The sequence below is a fragment of the Gadus chalcogrammus genome, chromosome 9 (genome assembly GCF_026213295.1).
Source record: "Gadus chalcogrammus isolate NIFS_2021 chromosome 9, NIFS_Gcha_1.0, whole genome shotgun sequence".
NCBI lineage: Eukaryota > Metazoa > Chordata > Actinopteri > Gadiformes > Gadidae > Gadus > Gadus chalcogrammus.
Genome location: NC_079420.1, coordinates 11,488,548 through 11,513,808, shown reverse-complemented (window position 1 = coordinate 11,513,808; position 25,261 = coordinate 11,488,548). Strand labels below are relative to the sequence as shown.

The 25,261-nt window shown below is 46.5% G+C and overlaps 3 protein-coding genes across 5 annotated transcripts in view; all 3 read right to left on the bottom strand.

The window, feature by feature from the left end:
• The window catches only part of aass (aminoadipate-semialdehyde synthase), a 30,623-nt gene extending 16,506 nt beyond the window's left edge, over positions 1 to 14,117 (bottom strand). The window contains exons 1-13 of one of the 3 annotated variants that reach the window (XM_056598370.1): positions 13,352 to 14,117; positions 12,710 to 12,947; positions 11,977 to 12,153; positions 10,445 to 10,529; positions 10,133 to 10,200; positions 6,952 to 7,098; positions 6,700 to 6,778; positions 6,366 to 6,493; positions 6,106 to 6,254; positions 5,558 to 5,680; positions 4,308 to 4,419; positions 3,832 to 3,891; positions 3,259 to 3,326 (exon numbers count right to left, since the gene is read on the bottom strand). In XM_056598370.1, the coding sequence (XP_056454345.1) occupies positions 3,259 to 3,326; positions 3,832 to 3,891; positions 4,308 to 4,419; positions 5,558 to 5,680; positions 6,106 to 6,254; positions 6,366 to 6,493; positions 6,700 to 6,778; positions 6,952 to 7,098; positions 10,133 to 10,200; positions 10,445 to 10,529; positions 11,977 to 12,153; positions 12,710 to 12,937 (1,424 nt within the window). In that variant the 5' untranslated portion in view covers positions 12,938 to 12,947; positions 13,352 to 14,117. The remainder of the gene's footprint in view (positions 1 to 3,258; positions 3,327 to 3,831; positions 3,892 to 4,307; positions 4,420 to 5,557; positions 5,681 to 6,105; positions 6,255 to 6,365; positions 6,494 to 6,699; positions 6,779 to 6,951; positions 7,099 to 10,132; positions 10,201 to 10,444; positions 10,530 to 11,976; positions 12,154 to 12,709; positions 12,948 to 13,351) is intronic. The other 2 variants (XM_056598369.1, XM_056598368.1) reach the window with 2 other exon arrangements.
• A 3,774-nt stretch (positions 14,118 to 17,891) lies between these two features.
• fezf1 (FEZ family zinc finger 1) lies at positions 17,892 to 20,717 on the bottom strand. The gene is made up of 4 exons (XM_056598791.1): positions 19,902 to 20,717; positions 19,591 to 19,725; positions 18,508 to 18,640; positions 17,892 to 18,133 (listed from the first exon to the last, which is right to left on the bottom strand). The coding sequence occupies exons 1-4, from the start codon at positions 20,715 to 20,717 to the stop codon at positions 17,892 to 17,894; spliced, it is 1,326 nt and encodes a 441-aa protein (XP_056454766.1).
• Positions 20,718 to 24,984: 4,267 nt separating this feature from the next.
• cadps2 (Ca++-dependent secretion activator 2) overlaps positions 24,985 to 25,261 on the bottom strand; it is a 55,565-nt gene continuing 55,288 nt past the window's right edge. Inside the window, 1 exon segment of the mRNA XM_056598142.1 lies at positions 24,985 to 25,261. This exon segment is cut by the window's right edge and continues 147 nt beyond it. Coding sequence (XP_056454117.1) covers positions 25,229 to 25,261 — 33 coding nt within the window. The 3' untranslated portion in view covers positions 24,985 to 25,228.

Genomic DNA, 25,261 nt, shown 5'->3' with positions numbered 1-25,261 from the left:
GAATTCAATCGCAACATATGATCCCGCTTCCAAACCGGCTCGTGGTACGAGAGAGATCTGACCGGTATAGATTTAGACTCCTTAAGCCGTGTAACGTAAAAACACGGGTCTAAAAATACAGCGAAAAACGAGCCGTATGAAGCAGGTCGGCGTTTACAACCGCGGTGCGGCCGCTCCACCGCTCCATTAACCCCGCCGATAAGCGCTCCATTCACTTCACATCCCAAATGCTTTAATACCGACCTCAGATGAGTGTTCACGGAGTCGTCAGACATATTTAATTTGCTCTTGACCTAGCGCCAACATCCTGTGCTTTTCAAAGTAAAAGTTTGGACTATGAAACTAACGACTGCACACACACACACACACACACACACACACACACACACACACACACACACACACACACACACACACACACACACACACACACACACACACACACACACACACACACACACACACACACACACACACACACACACACACACACTAAAGGCTTTTTGGTATCTTGAGAGCTTTGTATAAATGTGATTAATCATGTATGAATAACACATGATAATAATTAATCCATTGAACAAACTAACTTTTACATATATTTTGTTTTTGTCTTTTAGCGGCATCTATTCAAAGTAAAATTTTGGAAGAGAATTAAAGTTAAACCAAACAACAATGTTGTCATCTCTGATGACTTTTAAGATAGTTAATCTCCCCCCAGACACACTCAGACCCCCGCTCCCCCTCGACACACACACACTCAGTCAGACCCCCTCTCCCCCTACACACACACATACACACAGAGACCCCCCCCCCCCCTCAGTGCTAATTGGACAGGACAGGGCACACGTGCAGAAGCTATGTTAGCACAGTCTTAATTAAAAAACAACTTGGGCCCCACTCTACATATCTTAAGAAGACTTAAGTAGTTTTACATATCTTAAGAAGGCCAAGTGAAAGAAGAGGATTATGATCTAGCATCGCTTGTCTGGAGAGAAAGGAGGCGACAGTTGTTGAGACGCTGTGATGTCCCCAGTGTCCCCAGACCCAGGGGTCAGCGGACCAACGTCCAAACGGCCCCTCATCAGAGCTTAAGGCTTACACAAGGACCTTAAGCCTTTTACAGCCTCCAGGCTCTTCAACTGTTACCCACCAGAGGAGCCAAGGCGGGCCTACAGCCTCCACAGAACACTGGAGAACACCAGATTACTGGAGGAACATCTTATAGAAGATTACAGGAGGAACATCTCCTTTTAGAAGATAACTGGAGGAACATCTCCTTCCAGAAGATAACTGGAGGAACGTCTCCTTCTAGAAGATATCTGGAGGAACATCTCCTTCCAGAAGATAACTGGAGGAACGTCTCCTTCTAGAAGATATCTGGAGGAATATCTCCTTCTAGAAGATAACTGGAGGAACGTCTCCTTCTAGAAGATATCTGGAGGAACATCTCCTTCTAGAAGATATCTGGAGGAACGTCTCCTTCTAGAAGATAACTGGAGGAACGTCTCCTTCTAGAAGATATCTGGAGGAACATCTCCTTCTAGAAGATAACTGGAGGAACGTCTCCATCTAGAAGATAACTGGAGGAACGTCTCCTTCTAGAAGATATCTGGAGGAACATCTCCTTCTAGAAGATAACTGGAGGAACGTCTCCATCTAGAAGTTAACTGGTGGAACATCTCCCTCTAGAAGATATCTGGAGGAACGTCTCCTTCTAGAAGATAACTGGAGGAACGTCTCCATCTAGAAGTTAACTGGTGGAACATCTCCCTCTAGAAAATAACTGGAGGAAGATTTCCTTCTAGAAGTTAACTGGGGGAACATCTCCTTCTAGAAGACATCTGATTGGGGCGATGGAACCTTCCAGATTGAAATCATCTGATTCCTTAGAACTAGTGCCGTCAAGCGATTAAAATATTTAATCGCGAATAATGTCATAGTTAACTCTCGATTAGTCGCACATTTTTTTATATTCTAAATATCCCTTGATTTCGTGCTGCTAGCCTTTTAGTGAGATCAGAGTGTTGAGAAGGACAGTAAGAAGAGAGACCCGCAGTGGTAGGCCTATCGTAAATCGTCAATAACCCAGGCTTTTATTTGTTTCAATCACTGAACTTTCAAACAAAACTCTTGCTCAGCCAAGATGGGAAATACTTTAACATTTATTATTTAAATGAACACACACACACACACACACACACACACACACACACACACACACACACACACACACACACACACACACACACACACACACACACACACACACACACACACACACACACACACACACACACACACACACACACAGCGTGGCGGAGTGGTAATCGGGAGAATTCCCGATGGGCCGTTAACGTTTCGGGGCTGTCGGGCTGATTACTGCGGGATAACAATATTGCGTTTATTAAAGTTCCTTGCAGCGCCGTCCAGCAGCCTGAGCTCTGCCCCCGCAACCTCTCACTCACTCAACAGACGCAACGTCGCAACCAAGTCAATTTTGTTGAGAGGGGAGTAACTGAGCGGCCCCTCCCGAAGTGGGACAGCCCAGGTGGACCTTGAACTGCGATTGGTCAGAAGGACGTAACAGCATTGAACTCTCGTGCAGGCTCGAACAGAGTGACACTCAAACACACACACACTTTTAAGGACTTTTTCACCCGCTCCGTATCCTTGCTTGCCCCAAGAAGTTTGTGCGGCGTGCTTGTTGTTTTGTTTCCGGTGTAGCTAGATCTGGTATGGTGTTGTCGTTTTTCTAACGTGACTAGTTGTTGCTAGACAGCAGGTGAAAAAACGACAACGTTTGCCAAGCCAAAATAGCGTAATCGCGCAATCAAAAAATGAACGCCGTTAATTACGCGTTAAACTGACAGCACTACTTAGAACCATTTATAAATGTTGTGGCAATGTTTTGGTAGCTTTTAATATCAGTTTACATCTCAGAAGACACGACAGGGGGGTGAGAGCTGAGGAGCACACAAAGCAACACCACGGGCGGGTTAGCAGGACTAGCACCAGCTACCAGGTCACGCTGGGAGCTAAACGTTAGCACTGACAGCCTCACACAAACTTTACCTGTGGTGTTATCTTTACAGCACTCATCGGTCGCATTACAAAGAATCATTGAGTCAAAACATGTTTGTTTTATAACCTTTGTAACTCGAATTTAACAGGTTAAATAAAGAAGCAGACACTGGGATTAATCAACGTACATTCTATCATAGATAAATCAGACCACATGTAGAGTGGATAAAGTCGTACCTTCGTTCTCGCATCTTCTCGATGTACTCAAACTTGGGGGTAAGTTTCCCATTGGAGGTGATCACAGCCTGAGGATGAACCACAACAACGTCTTTAACTAGAACCAGCTAACCGGTGGAAAGTAATAACACTGATAATCACTTTTCAGCATCTAGCTTTCCTTGTGAGAAAGGTTAGGGTTAGGGGGTACTTCAGGGTTAGGATGTACTTTAGGGTTAGAGGGTACCTCAGGGTTAGGATGCACATTAGGGTGAGGGTGTACTCCAGGGTAAGGGGGTATTCCAGGGATAGGGGGTACTCCAGGGTTAGAGGGTACTTCAGGGTTAGAGGGTACTTCAGGGTTAGGGTGTACCTACGGGTTAGGGTGTACCTCAGGGATAGGGGCTAACATAGGGTTAGGGAGTACTTGAAAGTAAGGCTGTACTTAACGGTTAGAGTTTACTTAATGATTAGAGAATACTTAAAGGTTAGGGAGTGCTTTAAGGTTAGGGGGGTACTTTAGGGTTATGGGGTACTTTAGGGTTAGGGGGTACTTTAGGGTTAGGGGGTACTTCAGAGATAGGGGGTACTTACATCTCGGACCTGCGGGCTGAACTCCTCCTGGTCTAGCGGCCTCGTTGCGTCGGACGGCAGCTGAGGAGGACCAAACCGTCAGTTAGTCAAAGGTTTTATTTAGAGCCTCAAGTACACACGTCTCAAAGTGCCTCACATTGGTTCTAACAGTCAACAATAGCAAATAAACGGGCTTTGAACTACAAGTTTAAAACACAAAACAACTTGTGCATCCCATGTCTGCTACTGCCAGCTGCCATGCCGGTACCGGAAGGTTTGAAATCGCTTTTTTAAGGTCGGTCGGGCTATTCCAACACCCAGCCACCGACCCAGCATAAAGGGGATTCTGGGTAATGTCCAGTGGGTCCGAACTCCCAGAGAAGAGCGAACCTTCTGCCAGACACTCTAGGAACAAGGGGTGGGTCAGACCATGCAGAGCGGACTGTACCATCTCCTACTATCAAGGGGTGGGTCAGACCATGCAGAGAGGAACGTACCATCTCCCAGATGTAGGGGAAGAGCCGGTCTCCGAAGTACTCTGTGGCCTCGATGGGGAGCTGGGCCGGGAGGTTGTCGATGGAACACATAAGGATCCCGTTCCCCTCCACGCTGGACCAGGACCAGGTTCAGAACCAGGATCAGAACAAGGACCAGATGTTAGCGGGTCCACAGGCTCAAGAGATTTACTCAGATATGTTGGAATTTGGAACACATTCAAGTCCTAACCCCTACCTGTTCTTCAATGACCAGTCTCTGTAGTGTCTAACCCCTACCTGATACTTAGTGACCCGTCTCTGTACTATCTAACCCCTACATTCATTGGCTCCAAATCCACCCTCAGTAAACTCGCCAACCCCCCCACACTCACTATCGACGGCACCACGGTCTCCCCCTCCCCCCAGGCCCGCAACCTTGGCGTAATCTTTGATTCCACCCTCTCCCTTGAACCCCACATCCGCCACACTGTCAAAACCTCCTTCTATCACCTCCGTAATATTGCAAAGATCAGATCCTCCCTCACACCTCACGCTGCAGAAAGACTCATCCATGCCTTCATCTCCTCCCGCCTTGATTATTGCAATTCACTCCTCGCCGGCATCTCCACCACCTCCATCAACAGAATCCAACTGGTACAGACTGCAGCAGCCCGTCTCCTCACTCATACTAAAGCGTGGCACCACATCACCCCAGTCCTCAAGAATCTCCACTGGCTCCCCATCTCACATCGGATCCACTACAAACTCCTGGTCCTCACCTGCAAAGCTCTCCACCATATGTCCCCCCCATATCTCTCTGATCTTCTCTCCCTCTACCAACCCCCCCGGGCCCTCAGATCCTCCTCAGCTGGTCTCCTCTCCACCCACACATCAAAACTCCACAGCCTAGGTGACAGAGCCTTCTCCAGGACATCTCCCAGGCTCTGGAACTCCCTCCCCCAACATATTCGTGACCGAGTCCCTCACCATCTTCCAGTCCCGCCTCAAGACTCATCTCTTCTCCTCTGCCTACCCCTAGATCACTCACTATCTCTAGCCCCATCAACTTCCCCTATGTAAAGCGCTTTGAGTACGTGAAAAGCACTATATAAATTGAATCTATTATTATTATTATTACATGATCCTTAGTGACCAGTCTCTGTACTGTCTAACCCCTACCTGATACTTAGTGACCCGTCTCTGTACTATCTAACCCCTACATGATCCTTAGTGACCTGTCTCTGTACTGTCTAACCCCCAGCTGCTCTCACCTGTCGTGGTCGATGTGTGTGTCCGCGTCGTACATGCAGAAGGGTTTATCGATGGTGGTGCATTCAGTCATGAACCCAATGGAACCGCCAGGGTCCGCTGAGATATCACATATAGCCAGCAGTCTGGAGGGAGAGAGGGAGGGAGGGAGAGAGAGAGGTAAGATGATGATAGTTGAAGTGTACCTGTGCTGTGCTTGGGAGATGTAGTTCTTCCCGATTTGCAGTTCTACCCGAGTTATAGTTAACCTGTGCTGTGGATTGGAGTTGTAGTTCTACCTGGGTTGTAGTTTACCTGAGTTGTAGTTCTAACTGGGTGTTAGTTTACCTGTGCTGTGGATGGGAGTTGTATTTCAACCTGAATTGTAGTTTACCTGCGTTGTAGTTCTACCTGAGTTGTAGTTCTACCTGTGTTATAGTTCTACCTGTGTTATAGTTCTACCTGTACTGTGGATGGGAGTTGTAGTTCTACCTCAGTGTTAGTTTACCTGTGCTGTGGATGGGAGTTGTAGTTCCAGCTGGGTTGTAGTTCTACCTGGGTTGTAGTTTACCTGTGCGGTAGCTCTGGCCAGCCCTCGGTGGCAGAGGAAGAGGGCGTGACCGGCCTCAGCAGCTTCTGGGCATCAAGCCGTCGCAGCAGGCGGGGGGTCTGGGGGTCCCAGTAGATGCCGTTGATCAGACAGGTGGTGTACGGCGCCACCTGTAGTACGGAGGACACATAGGAGATGACTCATGGTGGGTGGGTGGGGTCAGTAGTTCAAAGTAGGTCACTGTTCGGGGGGGTCAGTATGTCATGGTTGGGGGGACTCACACTGGTCCTGAAGTGCGAGGTGTAGCGCTCGGGGTGGTACTCGTATTCCAGCGGGTCGTAGACGCCGTCCGTCTTCCTCATCAGGTGGTGGTGGCGGCTCAGCACCGTGGCGTACACCTTGGTCATGTCTGACAGGAAACAGGAAGCAGGAAGCACCGTGAGCAGGGGACCCAGCACAGCCCGCCTCCACAGGCCCTGGGGTGGGGGTCCCGGTCTACGGGGTCCCGGTCTCGGTCTACGAGGTCCCAGTCTACGGGGTCCAGGTCTACGGGGTCCCGGTCTACCCCCTTACTCTGACCAACCGGTACCCCAGTGGTCCAGCCCTGATCCGTACCTCCGGTCTGGGACACGTCCTTTAGCTCGGGGGGCTCCACGTACTCCACAGGAAGCTCGTTCAGGATGTCCTGGGCGCCCTGCAGGACACACAGCGAGACATGAAGACGGAGGGACGGGCCTTCAGGAGACTCACACATTGGGGACACACGGCTGGACTGACGTGGAGGGCCCGGGCTTTCTGTGATCATGCGAAGGGGTGGAGCGTTGGGAGGATGCGGGGCGGGGCGGGGCGGGGCCAGCCCTGCGTTACCTTGGAGACGTTTCCTGTCCCTGTGAAGCAGAAGGTGATGGGCCCGACGGACTTTGGCATGAGGCCCATGGAGATCTCGTAGCCACAGTCCCGGACCGCCTGGACCGCCTGGCTCACGTTGCGGTAGTTGTGGGCCATGCCGATGTGCTGCGGACAGGAACAGGAAGTGAGCCAGAGAGGGGGAGGAAGTGATGCGGTAAAGGTGATCAGATCCACCAGGATCTAGACCTTCACGAATACTGTTAGATGATCACATTAGTGTTAGATGATGACAATAGAGTGTTAGATGATGACAATGGAGTGTTAGATGGTGACAACAGAGTGTTAGTTAATGACAGTGTTAGATGACGACAATAGAGTCCTAGATAATGACATTAGAGTGTTAGATGATGACAGTAGAGTGTTAGATAATGAATTTAGAGTGTTAGATGATCACATTTGATTGTTAGATGATCACATTAGTGTTAGATGATGACATAAGAGTGTTATACGTTGACAATAGAGTGTTATATGATGACAATAGAGTGTTATATGATGACAATAGAGTGTTAGATGATGACAATGGAGTGTTAGATGGTGACAACAGAGTGTTAGTTAATGACAGTGTTAGATGACGACAATAGAGTCCTAGATAATGACATTAGAGTGTTAGATGATGACAGTAGAGTGTTAGATAATGAATTTAGAGTGTTAGATGATCACATTTGATTGTTAGATGATCACATTAGTGTTAGGCAAGGCAACTTTATTTATAAAGCACTTTTCATACACGAGGCAGACTCAAAGTGCTTCACATATAAACATTGTCATACAATAAAATAAAATAATAGATAAGTAAAAGAAAACATAGGCAAAGAAATGAGTAAAATAGAAAGTGCAATGTATTTAAGATCAGATGAACAGTCTCTGGTACCCACGTCGGGACTCCAACTCGACCTAAAGGAACTTCTAGGCTAGGACTCTATTCTAAGGGGCCACTCACACTAGGGCTGCGGCCCCGTGCCCGAGCTCATTTGCATACTAAAGTCTAGAACGTTTTGCTAGTGTGACCACGCCATCCGTATTCCAGCTAGGAACAGCCCCGTGGCCACGGCACACTTGGGAGAGGTGTGCCGTGGCCAAAGTACAGATGCTAATGAGATGACCTTGCGCGACCCTTCTTTCTTTATAGGTCTATGCCCTTCTTCCCCACAACAATCATTTAAACAATGGTGGCAAGCGGTTCACAAGTGGGTTTACGTTGGTGCGATAGTTAAGTCGAGCGTTTACTTGAAATTTGGGCCGACGACAGCATTCAGTCGCAGCTGGACACCACGCTTGGGGATGACGTATTTATCGTATTACGACGTGATGACGTATGTATGAAGGAGCAATCGTGCCCAGGCCACGACCTTTGGGAGCAGTGGGACCACGGGCCAGCGGGGGGAGTGGGGAGGGGGGGAATCGTGCTGAATCTTCCTGCAGCACGGAACAGGCAAACTTGCCTAGTGTGAGTGCGCCCTAAGACTCTAACCCAGATTCTCGGACTCTAACCCAGATACACGTTGGAACTCTAACCACGAACCAAAGGCCTTATTCTGGGACTCCAACCCAGACAGACGTCGGGACTATAACCCAGACAGAACTCAGGTCTTTCTCTGGGACGCCAACCCGACCTAAGGAACTTGGTCCTTTCTCTGGGACTCCAACCCAGATTCTAGGACTCTAACCCAGACAGAACTTGGGCCTCAAACCGTTATCCTTTCTCTCTGGTATCAGATCATGTATCTTTCTGGTAAAAATAGAAAATAAAGGGAAAGTTAAAAAGCCATTTTAGTAATAAAATAGAAAATAAAGGCAAAGTTAAAAAAAAGCTTTTTAGAAAGTGCAATGTATTTAAGATTTAGCAGAAAGCTAAAGTAAACATAAAAGTCTTCAATCTTGTTTTAAAGGTGCTCAGAGTTGGGGCAAGTCTTAAATCCTCAGGGAGTTTATTCCAGCTATTTCTTGCATAGTAACTAAATCCTGCTTTCCCATGTTTCGTGTTTACTCTGGGGATAATTAACAGAATGGTCTCAGAAGATGTAAGGGTTCTAGAAGTCTTATGTAATGGAAGCATATCAGTTAAATATTTTGGGCCTAAACCATGCAGGGATTTATAGGTTAGCAACATGATTTTAAAATCAATTCTCTGACATACAGGAAGCCAATGTAACAATTTAAGAATTGGTGTAATGTGTTCACATTTTTTGGTCTTTGTTAGAACTCTAGCAGCAGCATTCTGAACAAGCTGAAGCTTCCTTAGAGTTTGTTTTGGGAGACCTATAAGGAGACCATTGCAGTAATCAAGCTTACTAGTGATAAAGGCATGTACAAGTTTTTGTAAGTCTTCGGTGGACATGAGCCCTCTAAGTCTTGCTACATTTTTAAGGTGATAATATGCAGATTTTTTAACTGATTTGATGTGACTGTCGAAATGAATCCATGATAACCCCTAGATTTCTGGCTTTGATTGAGGTTTTCAGGGACAGAGAGTGAAGGTGTTGGGCTACTTTAAGCCTTTCCGTTTTAGCACCAAATACAATTATCTCAGTTTTGTCCTCATTTAGTTGTAGGAAATTTCTGCACATCTAGTCTTTCACTTGCTCAATGCACTGGCACAGCAGATCTATGGGCCGATAGTCATTTGGTGATAGCGATGCATCGATTTGCGTCACACAATGTTGTAAAAATGTGTTTATAAAAGAGACTTTATTACCACACAGCCAAGGTCGTTCTGGGCGACACACAGGTATATACGCAACGGTAAAGTAGGGAAATACCATGTCATCAGCATAGCATTGATGGTCAATATTGTTATTTTGCATGATTTGCACTAGTGGGAGCATGTAGATGTTGAATAAAGAGGGTCCTAAGATCGAACCTTGTGGGACTCCACACGTTGGTTGATTCTGATACAAAGTCGCCAATGGAAACAAAGTAGTTCCTATTTTGTAGGTAGGACCTGAACCAATTTAAGACTGTGCCTGAAAGCCCCACCCAGTTTTCTAACCTGTCCAAAAGTATTGTATGGTCTACAGTGTCGAATGCAGTGAGGTCTAGTAGCATTAGTATTGAGGTTTTGCCAGAGTCTGTGTTAAGACGGATGTCGTTAGATGATCCCATTAGAGTGGTTTCAGAGGCGGGCTATAGGGTTCCTCACCATGAAGGGGGTGTTGTGGCCCAGAGCGAGGAAGCGGAGGCCCAGTCCGTGGAGAATATTAATCATTCCTGCAAAATAAGGACGTTAACGATAAAGGACAATATACCGGTGATGTGATTTTTTTCTCTCTCCCCCCAGTGCCACGCCCCCTCCTCTACAGTCCATGTGACAGCCACTGGCCTTCATCAAGGCGCTCTCTCTCTCTCTCTCTCTCTCTCTCTCTCTCTCGGGTCTGGGTTCAGAACACCGGGTGTTCCTCAGGGTTACGGAGCGTTGTTAACGCCTGCACAGCCAATCAGGGGGCGCTGGTACCTGCCACGCCCGCCCACTGGCCGAATGCCACGATGCGAAAGCCGTTGGCGTCCACCATCTTCTCGTAGTCGATCAGACGGACCTCCTGCAGGGACAGACACAATGGTTACCATGGCGATCTCTGCAAGACCCTCACACCGACCCCCATGTACTTGGTATCCCAGAACTACTAGTGGGGGATGAACCCCTAACCCTAGTGAACCCCAACACTTGAGAAGGGGAGACTCCAGCAGGCCTTGAGGTTTCCTCTTCAGACTCTGGGGTTTCTATCCCGGTTATTGTGTGGGGCACTTGGCTGCAGGAGAACAGTGTGACCTCGACGATCGGCCAACAAACAAACGGCTGACGGGTCGTCTCTTATCGGTCCGGCAGGCAGCGATCCAGCTGGTGGTTCAGGGGCACGAGGGCTCTGGGGAACAATGACTCACCACACACGCACTATCCAAACACAGCTAGCCGTAGCCAGCGGCTAGTCCACGTGTTCACGTTAGGGTCCAGTTCATCTGAGAACCTTTAAGGCTACAAATATGTATCTGAGAGGCCAAGTAGACGCTTGCTTTACTGAAATTTATTTCAGGAGAACTGGAGTGATTCTGGAGGAATCCTGCGGCCAGTGCAGCATCCCGGCCTGTAACCTCAGGGCTCCAGGATCCAGGGCCAGCAGGCCATCCCCTCTGCACCCGTAAGGAGGGCAGTGTTCACCAGAACCTGGAGAGCCTGCACACTGGCCATGCATTTGGTAGAAGGCCTCCTACCTTCTCCAGAAGCCCCCCTACCTTCTGAAGGCCTCCTACCTTCTCCAGAAGCCCCCAGCGGTCAGCTTTCTCCTTCTCTGGCTCTAGACGCTCAGCAGACTGTAGCGAAACTCTACAATTCACGACTGCTAACGTTACTGTGAGGCCCAATACGTTAGCAGCAGCTGTCTGTTCCTATGATAAACACTGATTATTAAAGTGAAGATGCTGTAGGCTATTTAACATTTTTAAACGGTTTAATCACTTGAAACAAGGTTGCTGATAATATTGATAGGGAATAAAATAAAAGTAAGAAGTGTGTGTGTGAGAGAGAGTAAAAATCAGTTAGTTTTATTACAGGGAAGCACGATGAGGGGATGGCTAGAGAATAGTGTGTGTGTGTGTGCTTGCGCACGTGTGCGTGCGCGTGCACGTGCGTGTGTGTGTGTGTGTGTGTGCGTGTATGAGCCACATGAGAAACTGACAGAAAAGCACCGTCTGTCTGAGAGAAAACTGTCTGGCTGTTTAACTAGGGAACTATTTGTTTATTTATTTATTTTTTAACTTAAAAGTAAGATAAGTAAAAGTTTAACATTTCAGTTTAGTTCAGTTCTTGTGTATTCAATTTTAGTGAGCCACTTATTTGTTTAAATTGTGTTACGTTGCAAATCTGATAAGCTGTTGTGTTTATTTAACATATTTAACCAAATATCGGTTATCGGCCCCCTTGACTACTAATAATCGGTATCGGCCCAGAAAAAACCATATCGGTCTATCTCTATTCTGAAGCTCTCCTACCTTCTTCAGCAGGTCGTCCAGCATGCCCATGTTGGCCTCCTGGGCCTTAATTGTGTGGGAGAAGAAGGCGTAGGTCTTCCTGGGGAACACCTTCTCCTCAGGGGGGCGCTTCACCCCGATGATAAGAGACGCCTCCGAGATGTCCTCCTGGATCACCGCCCCAACCCGCTCGTAGTACTAGAAACAAACACACCCTTACCCCACAGTACTGGAAACAAACACAGCCTTACACCACAGTTCTGGAGACAATCGCCCCCTTACTCCGCAATACTGAAAAAATACACACCCTTACTCTGCAGTACTGAAAACAAACGTACCCTTACTCCGTAGTACTGTACAATATAACAAGTACATAACGTTTAATCTCGAAGAACATCTACTGCTTATGGTGGTTATAAATGAAACTATGAATATAAATGTTCAGTATTTGTTTCCCTGCATCTCTCCTTATTGTTTGCATGATGTCATGATGAGGTCATGATGAAGTCATGGCTGATGAGTTCATGATGACATCATGTCTAATAAGGTCATGATGAGGTCATGATGAGGTCATGTCTAATAAGGTCATGATGAGGTCACGTCTGATGAGGTCATGCCTGATGAGGTCATGATGAAGCCATGGTGAGGTCATGGTGAGGTCGTGATGAGGTCATGTCTGTTGATGAGGAGGACACGATGAAGTCATGTCTAATGAGGTAATGATGAGGTCAAGGTGAGGTCACGGGGAAGTCACCTTCTCGTGGATGGCTCTGCCATTGGACGGCTGCACCAGCACCGTGTGTCCGGCGGCGGTCAGCTCCTTGACATGTCGGGGGGCCAGGGGGGCACGGCGCTCCCAGGGGTTCAGGTCCTCCCGCCGGATGGCTACCACGGCCCGGTGCTCGTAGCGCCGCTGACCACCGCCGGCCCCCCGCAGGGCGGGGCGGCGCAGCCTCCCAGGGGGGGCCAGGAGACGCAGCATGGTGCACAACCTGCAGGGGGGAACACACACACACACGTCACATTGTTACACACAACGTCACATTGTAACCCACACACAGTCACATTTTTACACACACAGGGTCATACACGGTGTCACACACACCATCATATTGTTACACACTGTTACACGTATTACACACACACTTGATTAAGACACACTGATGTGGTGTGGACTCCCCAGGGCAGGTACTGTATCCTGGGTTATATATTTTTCAAAATAAGGGACCCTCAAATTGAAAATACATTTGCCAATTATTTTTTTGTTCAACAACAATTCCATCAGCAATTATGTTTGACGAGTTCGAAGAAGAAAGATTTAAATAACAAGTTTAACTTAGAATTGCATATAATTCTAATTTGTTTAACCTTGGCGACTTTTCTGCGTCAGACTCACGTTTAGTTTCCCACACTATCGATTACCTTCAGAGCCAATCCCTCCAGTCTCGCAGAAACGTAGAAGGTTGTCAGCGGTGTGCTGGATTAGTGGAGAGCTTTACGCACTGGTTAGTTTGTGAGTAGCACTATAGCTGCAGGGCTTAGTACTGGTGGTTAGTTCCCATGAGTGCAGCGAGGGGGAAGGAAACAGCCCTACCGTGCGGGCTGTTTCTAAATGCGGATCGGTTCCTCCTTGACTCGAGTCTGCAGGGTGACACAGCGGGGATCGAACGGCGCCTCCAAACCAGACCTTAGGGCGGCTTTACGCACCGCGCGTCACCGACACGCAACGGGAGATCCGCCGTGAGAATGCAATCACAAAGTTTTTGATGAACCAACAACTACCTGCAAGGGGGACAGAGGATCTACCGGGAAGGGAGTCACTTCGGTGTTACTTTCAGAAGATCCTTCTGTCCAATCAGTGTCCAGAGGTCCGGCTCGGCCTCCTCACGTGCTGACGTAAACCTGCCGGCGTCGCACGCTGATGACGCTAATGACGCGGGCCGAGACGACCCTACTCTAACTTTAAGACATATAAAGGTTAACGACAGAGGCAAACACAGCCGTGAAACCACGGCGAGGCGGAGGAAAGGTGCTTTTGTGGACTTTAAATTGGACTTGACGCTCGTTATTTGCCAGTAAGCTTTTACCTGCGATGTGATTCTAATCTCAGGCCGAATTTGGATGATGATGCTGCATTCCTTTCATTCCGCTGGTTACCGTTCACCTCTACCAGCCTTGACAAGCGCCGTCCTGCGGCGCCGCGAATCACGTAGGCCTACTGCACATGCGTGTTCCACTGAGCCGACCCATGTTATGACTATTGATACTGTGATATGAGGTGTTTCATATAATTGGTAGTTTGTTTCTTGCTAATTTAAACCTTAACATGTATCGTCAATAGAGAAAATGATCAAACTTAGTATATGGATGAAACCGAAGCAATGTAATTCTATTAAAGAGGGTCAAAAGCAATAGTATAAATTATGGTCTCAAATTAAACTCAAAACAACGTTTCCTAAAAAGGGATTAAAGCATGTTAGAAGTCAAATGAAGGGATCATATAAACCTTTAACCGACGGTCAGAGGAGCCCAGACCCTGATGAGGTCACATGGAAGTTCTGCTCAGAACCCGAAGCTCATGTCTGGTTCTAAGCAGAACCCTATCATCTCTCTGGTCCTGAGCAGAACCCCATCATCTCTCAGGTTCTGAGCAGAACCCTATCATCTCTCTCTGGTTCTGAGCAGAACCCTATCATCTCTCTCTGGTTCTGAGCAGAACCCTATCCTCTCTCTAGTTCTGAGCAGAACCCATCATCTCTCTCTGGTTCTGAGCAGAACCCTATCATCTCTCTGGTTCTGAGCAGAACCCATCATCTCTCTCTGGTTCTGAGCAGAACCCTATCCTCTCTCTAGTTCTGAGCAGAACCCATCATCTCTCTCTGGTTCTGAGCAGAACCCTATCATCTCTCTGGTTCTGAGCAGAACCCATCATCTCTCTCTGGTTCTGAGCAGAACCCCATCATCTCTCTGGTTCTGAGCAGAACCCTATCATCTCTGGTTCTGAGCAGAACCCATCATCTCTCTCTGGTTCTGAGCAGAACCCCACGCTCATCTCTTTGGTTCTGAGCAGAACCCATCATCTCTCTCTGGTTCTGAGCTGGTTCCACACCAACATCTCCAGGAACACGATGGTGAGAGGCATATCCCGTAACATTTAGCGCAGACCTGATTCCAACTGTCCAAATGTATCGTTCTTTGCATTCAACAAAGGATTTCTACATGTTCAAAAGGTCAATAAAGACCAACCGACAGATGGGCGATGACCACTTCTTCACAACGTCTGAAAGGTTTCTCTGGAGGGGAAGAAGTGAGCGATCCTGGACTCGCCGTCTCTCCGTTCAGCTCAGTGTAGAGCGGTAACTCTGTCCACCCATACCGAAGGCTGAACACCGTTGGAAGAAGCTCAGTCAGAAACACCCACTGGGTCTCCAGTGCTCATCGCTGGTGAAACACCCGCCTTCAGGGTGGCTGCTCACATCTCGTACTCAATACTTTATAGTACAATACAACTAGGTGGTCAAGACTTTAGTTTAGATTATATATGTACTAAGTTGTACTGTACACAACATGTTATAATATAAAGATCGTACTAAGCATATCCATCTATGTCCTTTGATAAATGGTCTGAAAAGTACAAAGACAGAATATGCAGATTACCTTATTAACATGTGACCTGGAGCTCAGCTAATATACCTATATGATAACATTAGGTTACATTTATAATATTAGGTTATATACACATGGTTAATAATAATAGGTTGCATATATATTAGGATTATAATATTAGGTTTGTTATTATTCATAGCGATCACAGTCAGAATCTGCATATCATTAACCAAACCTTTGTCGTAACCTATAGGCCTAGTATCACATACTCTCTATAACATGTCTCACCTGCCTGCCACAGTATCACATATTATATATCATGTCTCACCGGCCTACCACAGGATAACATATATATAACATGCCTCACCTGAAGGCCTTGTACCATGTAGGCCTACCACATTATTAGAACATGTCTCATGGAGGCCCTGCAAGCCTTAGCCAATATGTTATGCATTCATGATATGTTATATCGATAACATGTATAACATGTATCAGCCCCCCCAAACCACCCACCCCAGTGGTCCCATTCGGTCTCCTCCGCCGCGGTGTCATGCTGCGTGACGTCCTGACGGCCGGTGTATCGTCTCATGTTCAGGACATTGCTTCACTTTCGTTGGATTTCTTTGTGCAGTTTAGTGGTGGACTCAGACTGTTTGAAGGGCAGGGGCGAAAAAATAAAAAGGGCACATTCTGCACAACATGGGGCCCAACCAGCGTGCAAAAAGCTATGATGCATCATGTACGGTACTTTCTCTCGTATTCAGCACTCTAGAGGGCACTTTTTTTTAACCATGGAGGCACTGTAAGGGCATTAAGAGGGCACTCATTGAGGCACATTGTCGAATTTTCTTGTTCTGGAGGGCTCATCGTCATAATTTATTGTATGAAGGGGCACCAGAGGGCACCCAATATTTTTTTTCACATGTAGAGGGCAGCCAATAAGACACTTTGTCCACTGATTCCGCCACTGGCCGTTGATAGTAAAACGTGCAGAAGTGATCAGATGGTTGACCGTCAGGGATCTGGACGTGTTCAGGAGGGCCTCCTCCGGTCTGCTGCGTTCCACTCGAGGTATTATGGGATGGATTCCAATATTTCCTTTTGATCATTATCCGAGTAATTCCCGGATCTCCAAATCGATGACATTCTCTGAAGTCCGAGACCCGGAAGTCCAAGGTCCGGACTAAATCAGACCTCCGTTCCTCATGTTGTTGTTATCGTCATAATAAAACACGAGCATTATAATTATTATGATAAAATACAAAAAAAAAGATGATTATTTCTATTATAAAACACGAAGGTTATTATTATTGTTATTAGGCCTATTATAGAACACTAAAATTATGATTATGATTATTATAATAAAACGCAAACATTATGATAATTGTAATACAACATTAACATTATGATTATTATAATAAAACACTAACATTATAGTATCTTTCTAAAACACTAAGATTACGATTATTATAATAAAACATTAACATTATGATCATTATAATGATTCCTAACATTTTGATTAGCCTATTATAATACAACATTAACATGATTATTATTATGAATCCTAACAATTAGCATTATGAATGTTATAAAAAGGTTAGAGTTCCAATATTAAGACCGTTTTCATAAAGGAGGGGACGAGGGTAAACCAGGACGGAGAATTAATAGGCTACGAGTAGGACCGAGCCTATAGGCTTGAGTCGGACCGAGCGTCTGGTTGAGTTTGAAGCATATGCGCCCCGTGTTAATTAAACGGGGTTAGTTGATTTGTTCTTTATTTAAAAGTTCCCCAGTAGTTCAATGGTGACTCCAACCTCCCCGGCGTCCACACGAGGGAGCAACACACCGCGAAACACAAGGAGCCCGACCAGACCAGAACGGTACCAGACCAGACAACATCCCATCAGACCAGACCCCATCCCCCACGACCAGACCACCAGAGCAGAACACACCGGACTGGCTACGAGGACCAGGATCTCGTCATCAGAACATCATCCCGTGTTCACTGAGCGGTAATAACGACACGCGGTTTCATGATTTAAGGTTTAAGCATTTATTCAACCAGGGTGTGGACACACGTTGTGTAGGTCGGTCCTCAGACGGTCGGGTCTCCGGTGGACCCCCTTCTGCATCTCAGAGTGCAACGGTGGAACCACTTCAATAAATAGGAGAACACTTCACAAGAATCCTGAGCTGGAGACCAGAACGAACCAATGAGGGGAGACCGCGGGGGGTCCAGGTGACGTCTCGGAGGTGGGGGCCCCAATCCCGCGGGGCCCCCGCGCGCTCTGCGTAAATATGTGTGATCTCGGGGTGGGGGAAGGGGGGGCTCACTGCGTCTCACCCGCGCTCTGCGGGGAGCCGGAAGACTCGTGCAGTTTCCGGATATGTTTTTTCAGGTCAAAGTTCCGGCAGAAGCCCTTGCCGCACGTGGGGCAGGTGAAGGGCTTCTTGTCGTTGTGCGTGTGCATGTGGAACGTGAGGTTGTACACCTGGTGGAAGGCCTTGCTGCAGATGGAGCACTTGAACTGCTTCTCCCCGCTATGCGTCAGCTTGTGATTCTTGTAGTTCCCTGCAGAACAGACCCGAGATCAGTAAAACAGACCTGAGTTCAGTAAAACAGATCCGAGTTCAGCGACACAGATCTGAGGCAACGCTACTAAAACCAGAAGGTCAAACTTAATTCTAAAACCAGTAGATTCAGTCTAAATACTAAGACCTATACCTAACCTCATAACCTAACCTAATAAATTATAATAGAGTATAAATACTAAAACCAGAAGGTAATTTAGTCTAATCTAGATTGTTAGCATTTTGACGCTGGATTAGATTATGTTATTTTAGGTTCGGTTAGGTTAGGATCTGTTAGTTTGATTAGATTAGGTGAGGTTAGGTTAGGTAAAGTTAGGTCAGACGGGTGTCTGTCCGGACCCCTGGTGAACGCACCTTTCTGGTGGAATCCTTTCCCGCAGAACTCGCAGACGAAGGGTTTGTATCCCGCGTGGATGCGCGTGTGCGTGTTGAGCGTTGAGCTGCGATTGAACGCCTTCCCGCACTGGTGGCATTTATGCGGTTTTTCCTTAAGAGGAAAACACGCGTGAGCAGGTTTGAAATATCCTGACAATTTATTAGAGAGCAGAGATTAACTCTTTAAATACCATAATTATACAACTATCTAACCATTAGTAACATTATTATTAATAAATAATAATAATAATAATAATATAGCCTATCCAACAACAAACAACCATCATCAACATAACATTAGTAATAAATAACAACAAATATACATCTCGTTATAATAATACATCTTATTATTTTAATTGTAGCCTACTTCTCATTATTATAATAAAAAAGCGAATTATTATAATAATACATGATATTATAATATAATAATATATCATATTATTATAATAATATAATACATATTATTATAATAATGCATGATTTTATAATGATAATGCATCTTATTATTGTAATAATACTTCATGTATTTTTATAATAATAGGACTACATATAATTATTATAAATAATACGTCTCATTATTGTAATAATAAATCTTATTATTATAATTATCTTATGATACGAGTATGACTGAGGGACTCCTGATTGGCTGTTGATCAGAGTGACAGCAGAACTCTACAACTCTCTACAACTCGATGGTTCATTTCAGGTCATTTTAGTTCCGAATGAGTCTCGGAGGCCGCAGACGACAGACGGTTCCGCTCTTCCTTGAAGCCTCAGAGCCGGGGTCGGAGGCTGCTGTCAGACACTCCGTTAACGGCTCTCTGACGGTTCTCTGATAGTTCTCTGACGGTCGTCTAACGGTTCTTTCACGGTTTTCTGACGGTTCTTTAAAAGGTTCTCTAAAGGTTCTTTGAAAGTTCTCTGACGGTTCTCTAACAGTTCTTTATCGGTTCTCTCAGGGTTTGAAATATTGGAGAGTAGAATTTCTCTAAACGTTCCGAGGATATATAAACTAATATCTATTAAATATATATCTCTATATATCTATATAAAGATGTTTACCTGAGTGTGGATGATCTTGTGGCGGCAGAGCGTGCTCGCCTGCCGGAAGCCTTTCCCGCACACCTTGCAGACGAACGGACGCGCGCCAGTGTGCACGGGCATGTGGCGAGTGAGGTTGTAGTGGGCGTTGAACACCTGGACAGGTAAACACGGAATAAGAAGAAGAGAGGGGTGTGTGTGTCCGTCTGTGCGTGTGATTCTGTGTGTGTGTGTGTGTGTGTGTGTGTGTGTGTGTGTGTGTGTGTGTGTGTGTGTGTGTGTGTGTGTGTGTGTGTGTGTGTGTTTCTATGTGTGTGTGCGGGGGCCCTTACCTTCCCGCAGATTTCGCACGTGAACACTTTGGACTTCCCGCCGTTGGCGCACGAGCCCCCACCGAGTTTGGCGGCGCCTTTGAGCATCTTGTCGGACAGCAGGTGCGCGCGGTGCAGCTGCAGTTCCTTGAAGCTCGCGTCTCCCGTTGCGTGACGCTCCGCTTTGCCCTTCTCCGCGAGGAAGGCTTTGTGGCGCGCGTGGTGCAGCGGCGCGTGGAAGAAGTAGGAGGCCATGGGGTGGAGGTTCACGAGCCCCGCGGGGGGGCCGGCCGAGGGGAGGGCAGGGGGCGGTGGGACCGCGGGGGTCTCCCCGCAGTTAGACAGATAGCACGCGGCGGTTGCTGCGGTGTCCCCCAACGCGTGGAACGACGACTGGTTGACCACGCGCGGCCGAAAGAGTTTGTACTGTCCCCCCCCTAGCTCGGGCTGCTCGTGCTTGTAGTTCAGCCCGACGCCGTGAAGGAAGTCGGCGGCGTGGCGCACGGAGCCGTCGAAGGGTCCCGCGTGGTCCAGCCCCCCCGCGAGGTTCACCAGCTTGTGGCCCGCGTCGTACGCGAGCGGCACGAAGGGCAGCACGCAGTGCAACGCAGCGGACGGCGGCTGCTTCCCGTCCCCCTTCCCCGCGTGCGCCGCGAACAGGTGGGGGAGGAACGGTATCGACCGCGCGGGTTCCGGGGTCTCCCGCGCCATAATCCGTTCGATCGAAAACGCGAGTGGCTTGCTGGAGGTGAGCGCGCGGCTGACTCCCGCTGGCGCACGGGGCATCGCGGAGGGCGAGCCACCGAATATTCCCGCTGAGCGGCACAGCGCGTCCATGATTAGAGTCTCCTCCTCCGCTTCCTGTCGGCGCACCGTGAGCTCTCCCGTTTACCGGCTCAGTGCCGCGCGGGGACGGACGTCATCTGGAGCGTGAGACCCGCGCCTCGAAGCGTCGAGTGGTCGAAGCCCCCCTCGCTGTTCCTGCGCGTCGAAGCGTCGAAGCCCCCCTCGCTGTTCCCGCGCGTCTACTTCTCCTCGCGCGTGCGGTTGCTGTTGCTGTTGTTGTCGTGGGACTAGCGGCACTTGACGGCGCGGCGGGAGCTCGCGGTCTTTAAGGAGGAAAGTTAAATGGATAATTGGTCAATTCCACTTCCACTCGTGACCGCGCGAGCCGCTGCGATGGGTCGCGGAGGAAGAGGAGGAGGAGGAGGAGGAGGTGGAGGAGGAGGTCCTACAGGAGGAAGAGGAGCGAGACACTTCTTGTTCCACTGGAAGGCATTTGGAGAATCCAGGGTCCCCTCGCGACTCCGTGCGGTTTTATTTTAAATCGCGCGACACGACAGACGCCCAGCAGGGGGGAGGGGGATGTGGAGATGGGGGTCAGCGCGTGACATCAGATCGAGACGTTCATTCTTCGAGACGAACCAAAGCGGTCCGAGCGCTTCCGTTACGCACCGCGCGTAAACTGACGAAATGAAGAGAAAGATTGCGTTGTTTTAACCACCAATCACAGCTGATCTTATCGGATAACACACTCACACACACACACACACACACACACACACACACACACACACACACACACACACACACACACACACACACACACACACACCAGCTCTCCGCGAGGCCTTATTATTTTTGATTAAATCGATAGCCTGATCATAGAGTTTAATTCATATCGACACTCTGTGATGGAGAGCTGTGCACGCGCCAGTGAGGCTGTCAGAGAGGAGCGAGCGTTCCTCTTCCACCTCTCGAGCTGAGGAGATCAGAGAGTCCTGCCGGCCCGCCGGGAGAGAAGATGTCGTCTTGAGCCAATAAGAATCAGAGCAGGCCTCGAGCGGAGTTAAGGTAGGCCGTCCTACTGCCACGCGCCGCGCGCGACGCCGAGCTTATAATTTGTTGGAATTGAATTAGGAAATAAAATAAATATAATTAATGAATAATAAATAGGCCTATCAGTGGAGTAATGGTTGAAATATTGTTAAATAAGTCAAACGAAAACAAAATGTCATAATAGCTTAACATAAATTATATTATGAATAATAATACAAATATGCTAATAATTATTGCAATTATTGATGATGAGGAATGTCATATTAACTTATATTATCATCTATATACATTGTCCTATTTTATTATTATTATCATACATTTGAATCATTATTCCACATTAAATATCATTCTATTCATATTAATTTATAAGTTTTAATATTATCAGTATTGGTGACATTATATCGTAGAGAGCATGTCGTGATAAAGTGTGAGGACGGTTTGGCGCGTGTCCATGTCGACACGGCGAGACAGAAATCCTTATGATAGCATTTATGCGTTTTTCCTAATTTAGTTAAATGTTCGACAAAATCATCTATAATATTATATTGCGACAATACGATTTTTCTTAATGTAATGACTATGATTGTATTATTATAGTTATTATAATATTTGAACAATATAGTTTTGTTATTTTCTGTATTATGACAATTGTATTTTATTATTATTAAATTCATGATGATTATCGCCTGTTATTCTCGTTATTAATATGATATTATCATCATTAATGTTATTAATGTGATGTTATTATTATGGCACAATGTTAGAATATAATCATGTAATTAATCTGATGTTATTATTATTATGACACTGTAGTATATTTATACTATTATCATTATGGTATTGTAATTAATGTGATATTATTATTAGGACACAAAGATATTATATTACGGGTATGGTTATTAATCTGATATTATAATGACACTAAGATGTTATTATTATATGATGGTATCGTTGGTAATGTGATATTAGTATGACACTAAGATGTTATCATATGATGGGTATCGTTATTAATGTGATATTAATATCATGAAACTGAGATGTTATAATCAAGGTATTATTATAGTATTGGGTTGTTATTAATGTGAGGTTTCAATTATTATTGTGACACTAAGATGTTATTATTATGGTCATGTTATTAATGTGATGTTATTATCACATTAAGATGTTATTATACAATTGTATTGTTATGAACTTTATATCATATGACACTAAGATATTATTATTATATGAAGGACTTGTTATTAATGTGATGTTTTTATTATTATGACACTAAGATGTTATTATTATATGATGGTAATGTTATTATTGAGACGTTATGACACTATGTTGTTATTATTACACTAAGATGTTATAATTATGACACTAAGATATTATAATTATGACACTAAGATGTTATTATGACACTAAGATGTTATTATGATGCTAAGATATTATTCTTATAGAGTAGGCCTATGTTATTATTATGACAGTGTTATATTATTATTATCATATAACTACCGTACCGTGTGATATTATTATTATTATGACACTCAGATGTTATTATCGTATTACGGTATTGTCGCCGTGTGATTCTCCCGCCGTGGAGCGTCGGGAGGTAATTGGGTGTCAAGTGGTTTCTAATCAGCGCCTCTAAATGAGCAGGGCGCAGGACACGGCGCGGACGCGGCGAGGCGCGTCTTCCGCGGGGCTCACATTTCCTCCCCCCCCCCCACCGCCCGCTCATCGCGGCCCGTCCCACCTTTTGTCCACCGTTTGGGGGAGGATTAGGATGGGAGACGTCTTCAAAACCATCAGTCTAATGATTTGACTTCGCGTCTAAATCTCTTTAATTGCGCTCCAGCGCCTCGCTAATCCGCAGACCGCCGCCCGCGCGCCAAACGGAAGAAATTTCGCAGACGTGAATCCATTAATAACTTCATTCATCACTCATTCATTCTAACGTCGGGAACGAAACGTGCAGATTAAACCTGCTGTTGTTTTTTCTCCGGGACTTTAGGAATCTGAAGTTTGAATTATTAAAATAACGACGTTACTCCACATAGGCCTATCTGATGTGAACATTTATTACGAGGTTATGACGCTCTGCTGACGGGCCGACTGGTGACGGTGAAACCGGGCCGGTTTGGTCCTCTAACGGGACGTGGATGTGAACCGGGCCGGTATATGACTCTAACGCGACGCGTTGCAATTCATAAGTTTACGATCCGATCTGCGTTAATAAAGTTCCCAAGTTCTGATTGAGGAAAACGGGTTCCTCTTTTAACACTATCCTATGTCAATTATCATCGACAAAAATCATTTGAACCTGAACCATAAAACAATTCTAAACCTCATTTTGTTTCGCATGTAAATATATTTTGTACTAATAGCCTAACCGATTGCTTTATAAAGAATATTGCTACTGTTAAAAACACTGTAATATATGAATACCTAAAATAAATGCATTCTGCTCATTTAAATAATTGATGCTGCTCCTTTGTAGATAGATTATTTATAAATGATCTAGTAATGAATCCATTATTTATACTACTAAATCCGATTTGTTATTTGGCCGATTTTAATACACATAATAATTTGATTGAATGTGTGTGCTTGTACTTGTGTGTTTGTACGTGTTTGTGTGTGTACGCGTACTTGTGAGTCTGTGTGTGTGTGTGTGTGCATGCGTTTTGGTGTGTGTGTGTGTGTGTGTGTGTGTGCATGCGTTTTGGGGTGTGTGTGTGTGTGTGTGTGTGTGTGTGTGTGTGTGTGTGTGTGTGTGTGTGTGTGTGTGTGTGAACACCTTATGAGCACAAACCAGATCAGTTAAACAGCTTCAGCACGTGACGTCTTTAGAACCACTTTAATTATGATTTGGATTCAATTCAAACATTTGACACACCTGAATAGACAGGAGAAAACGAGGCAGATATAGAATATACCACAAGATCACATCCTGGGGAAAAGGGCTGAGGGGGAGCAATTGGAGACATCTTGAGTTACCGGGCAGAGAGCAGTTCGAACCTAAAGCACCACAACACTCATCTTCACTGGAGCACACACCGGCCTCCTATTGGCTAAAAGACTGAGGCCGCTTCCCATTTGGTAAAAGACAGGAAGTGTTCACAGAAACGTCAAGTAAAGAACGACACCATGAACAGTTGACACCTTAATATCTCCTAATTCTGGAGACGTGGGCCCCCAGGACCCCCCAGTAGAGCCTCTGTAGTGCCCGCCCCCCCCCCCCCCCTCCCACACACACACACACACACACACACACACACACACACACACACACACACACACACACACACACACACACACACACACACACACACACACACACACACACACACACACACACACACACACACACACAAACCCTGGGGAGGGGGGCAGCTGCTGGGTAATGGGTGCTGAGGAGGCGGGGGAGTGGGGTGAGGAGGAGGATAGGGGGCGTGAGGAGGAGGCGTGGCAGGAGGAGAAGGCGGGGGCGGGGCTTGAGGAGGAGGCGTGGCGTGAGGAGGCGGTCAGTCGTCCTCCTGGTCGCTGTCCCTCATGGA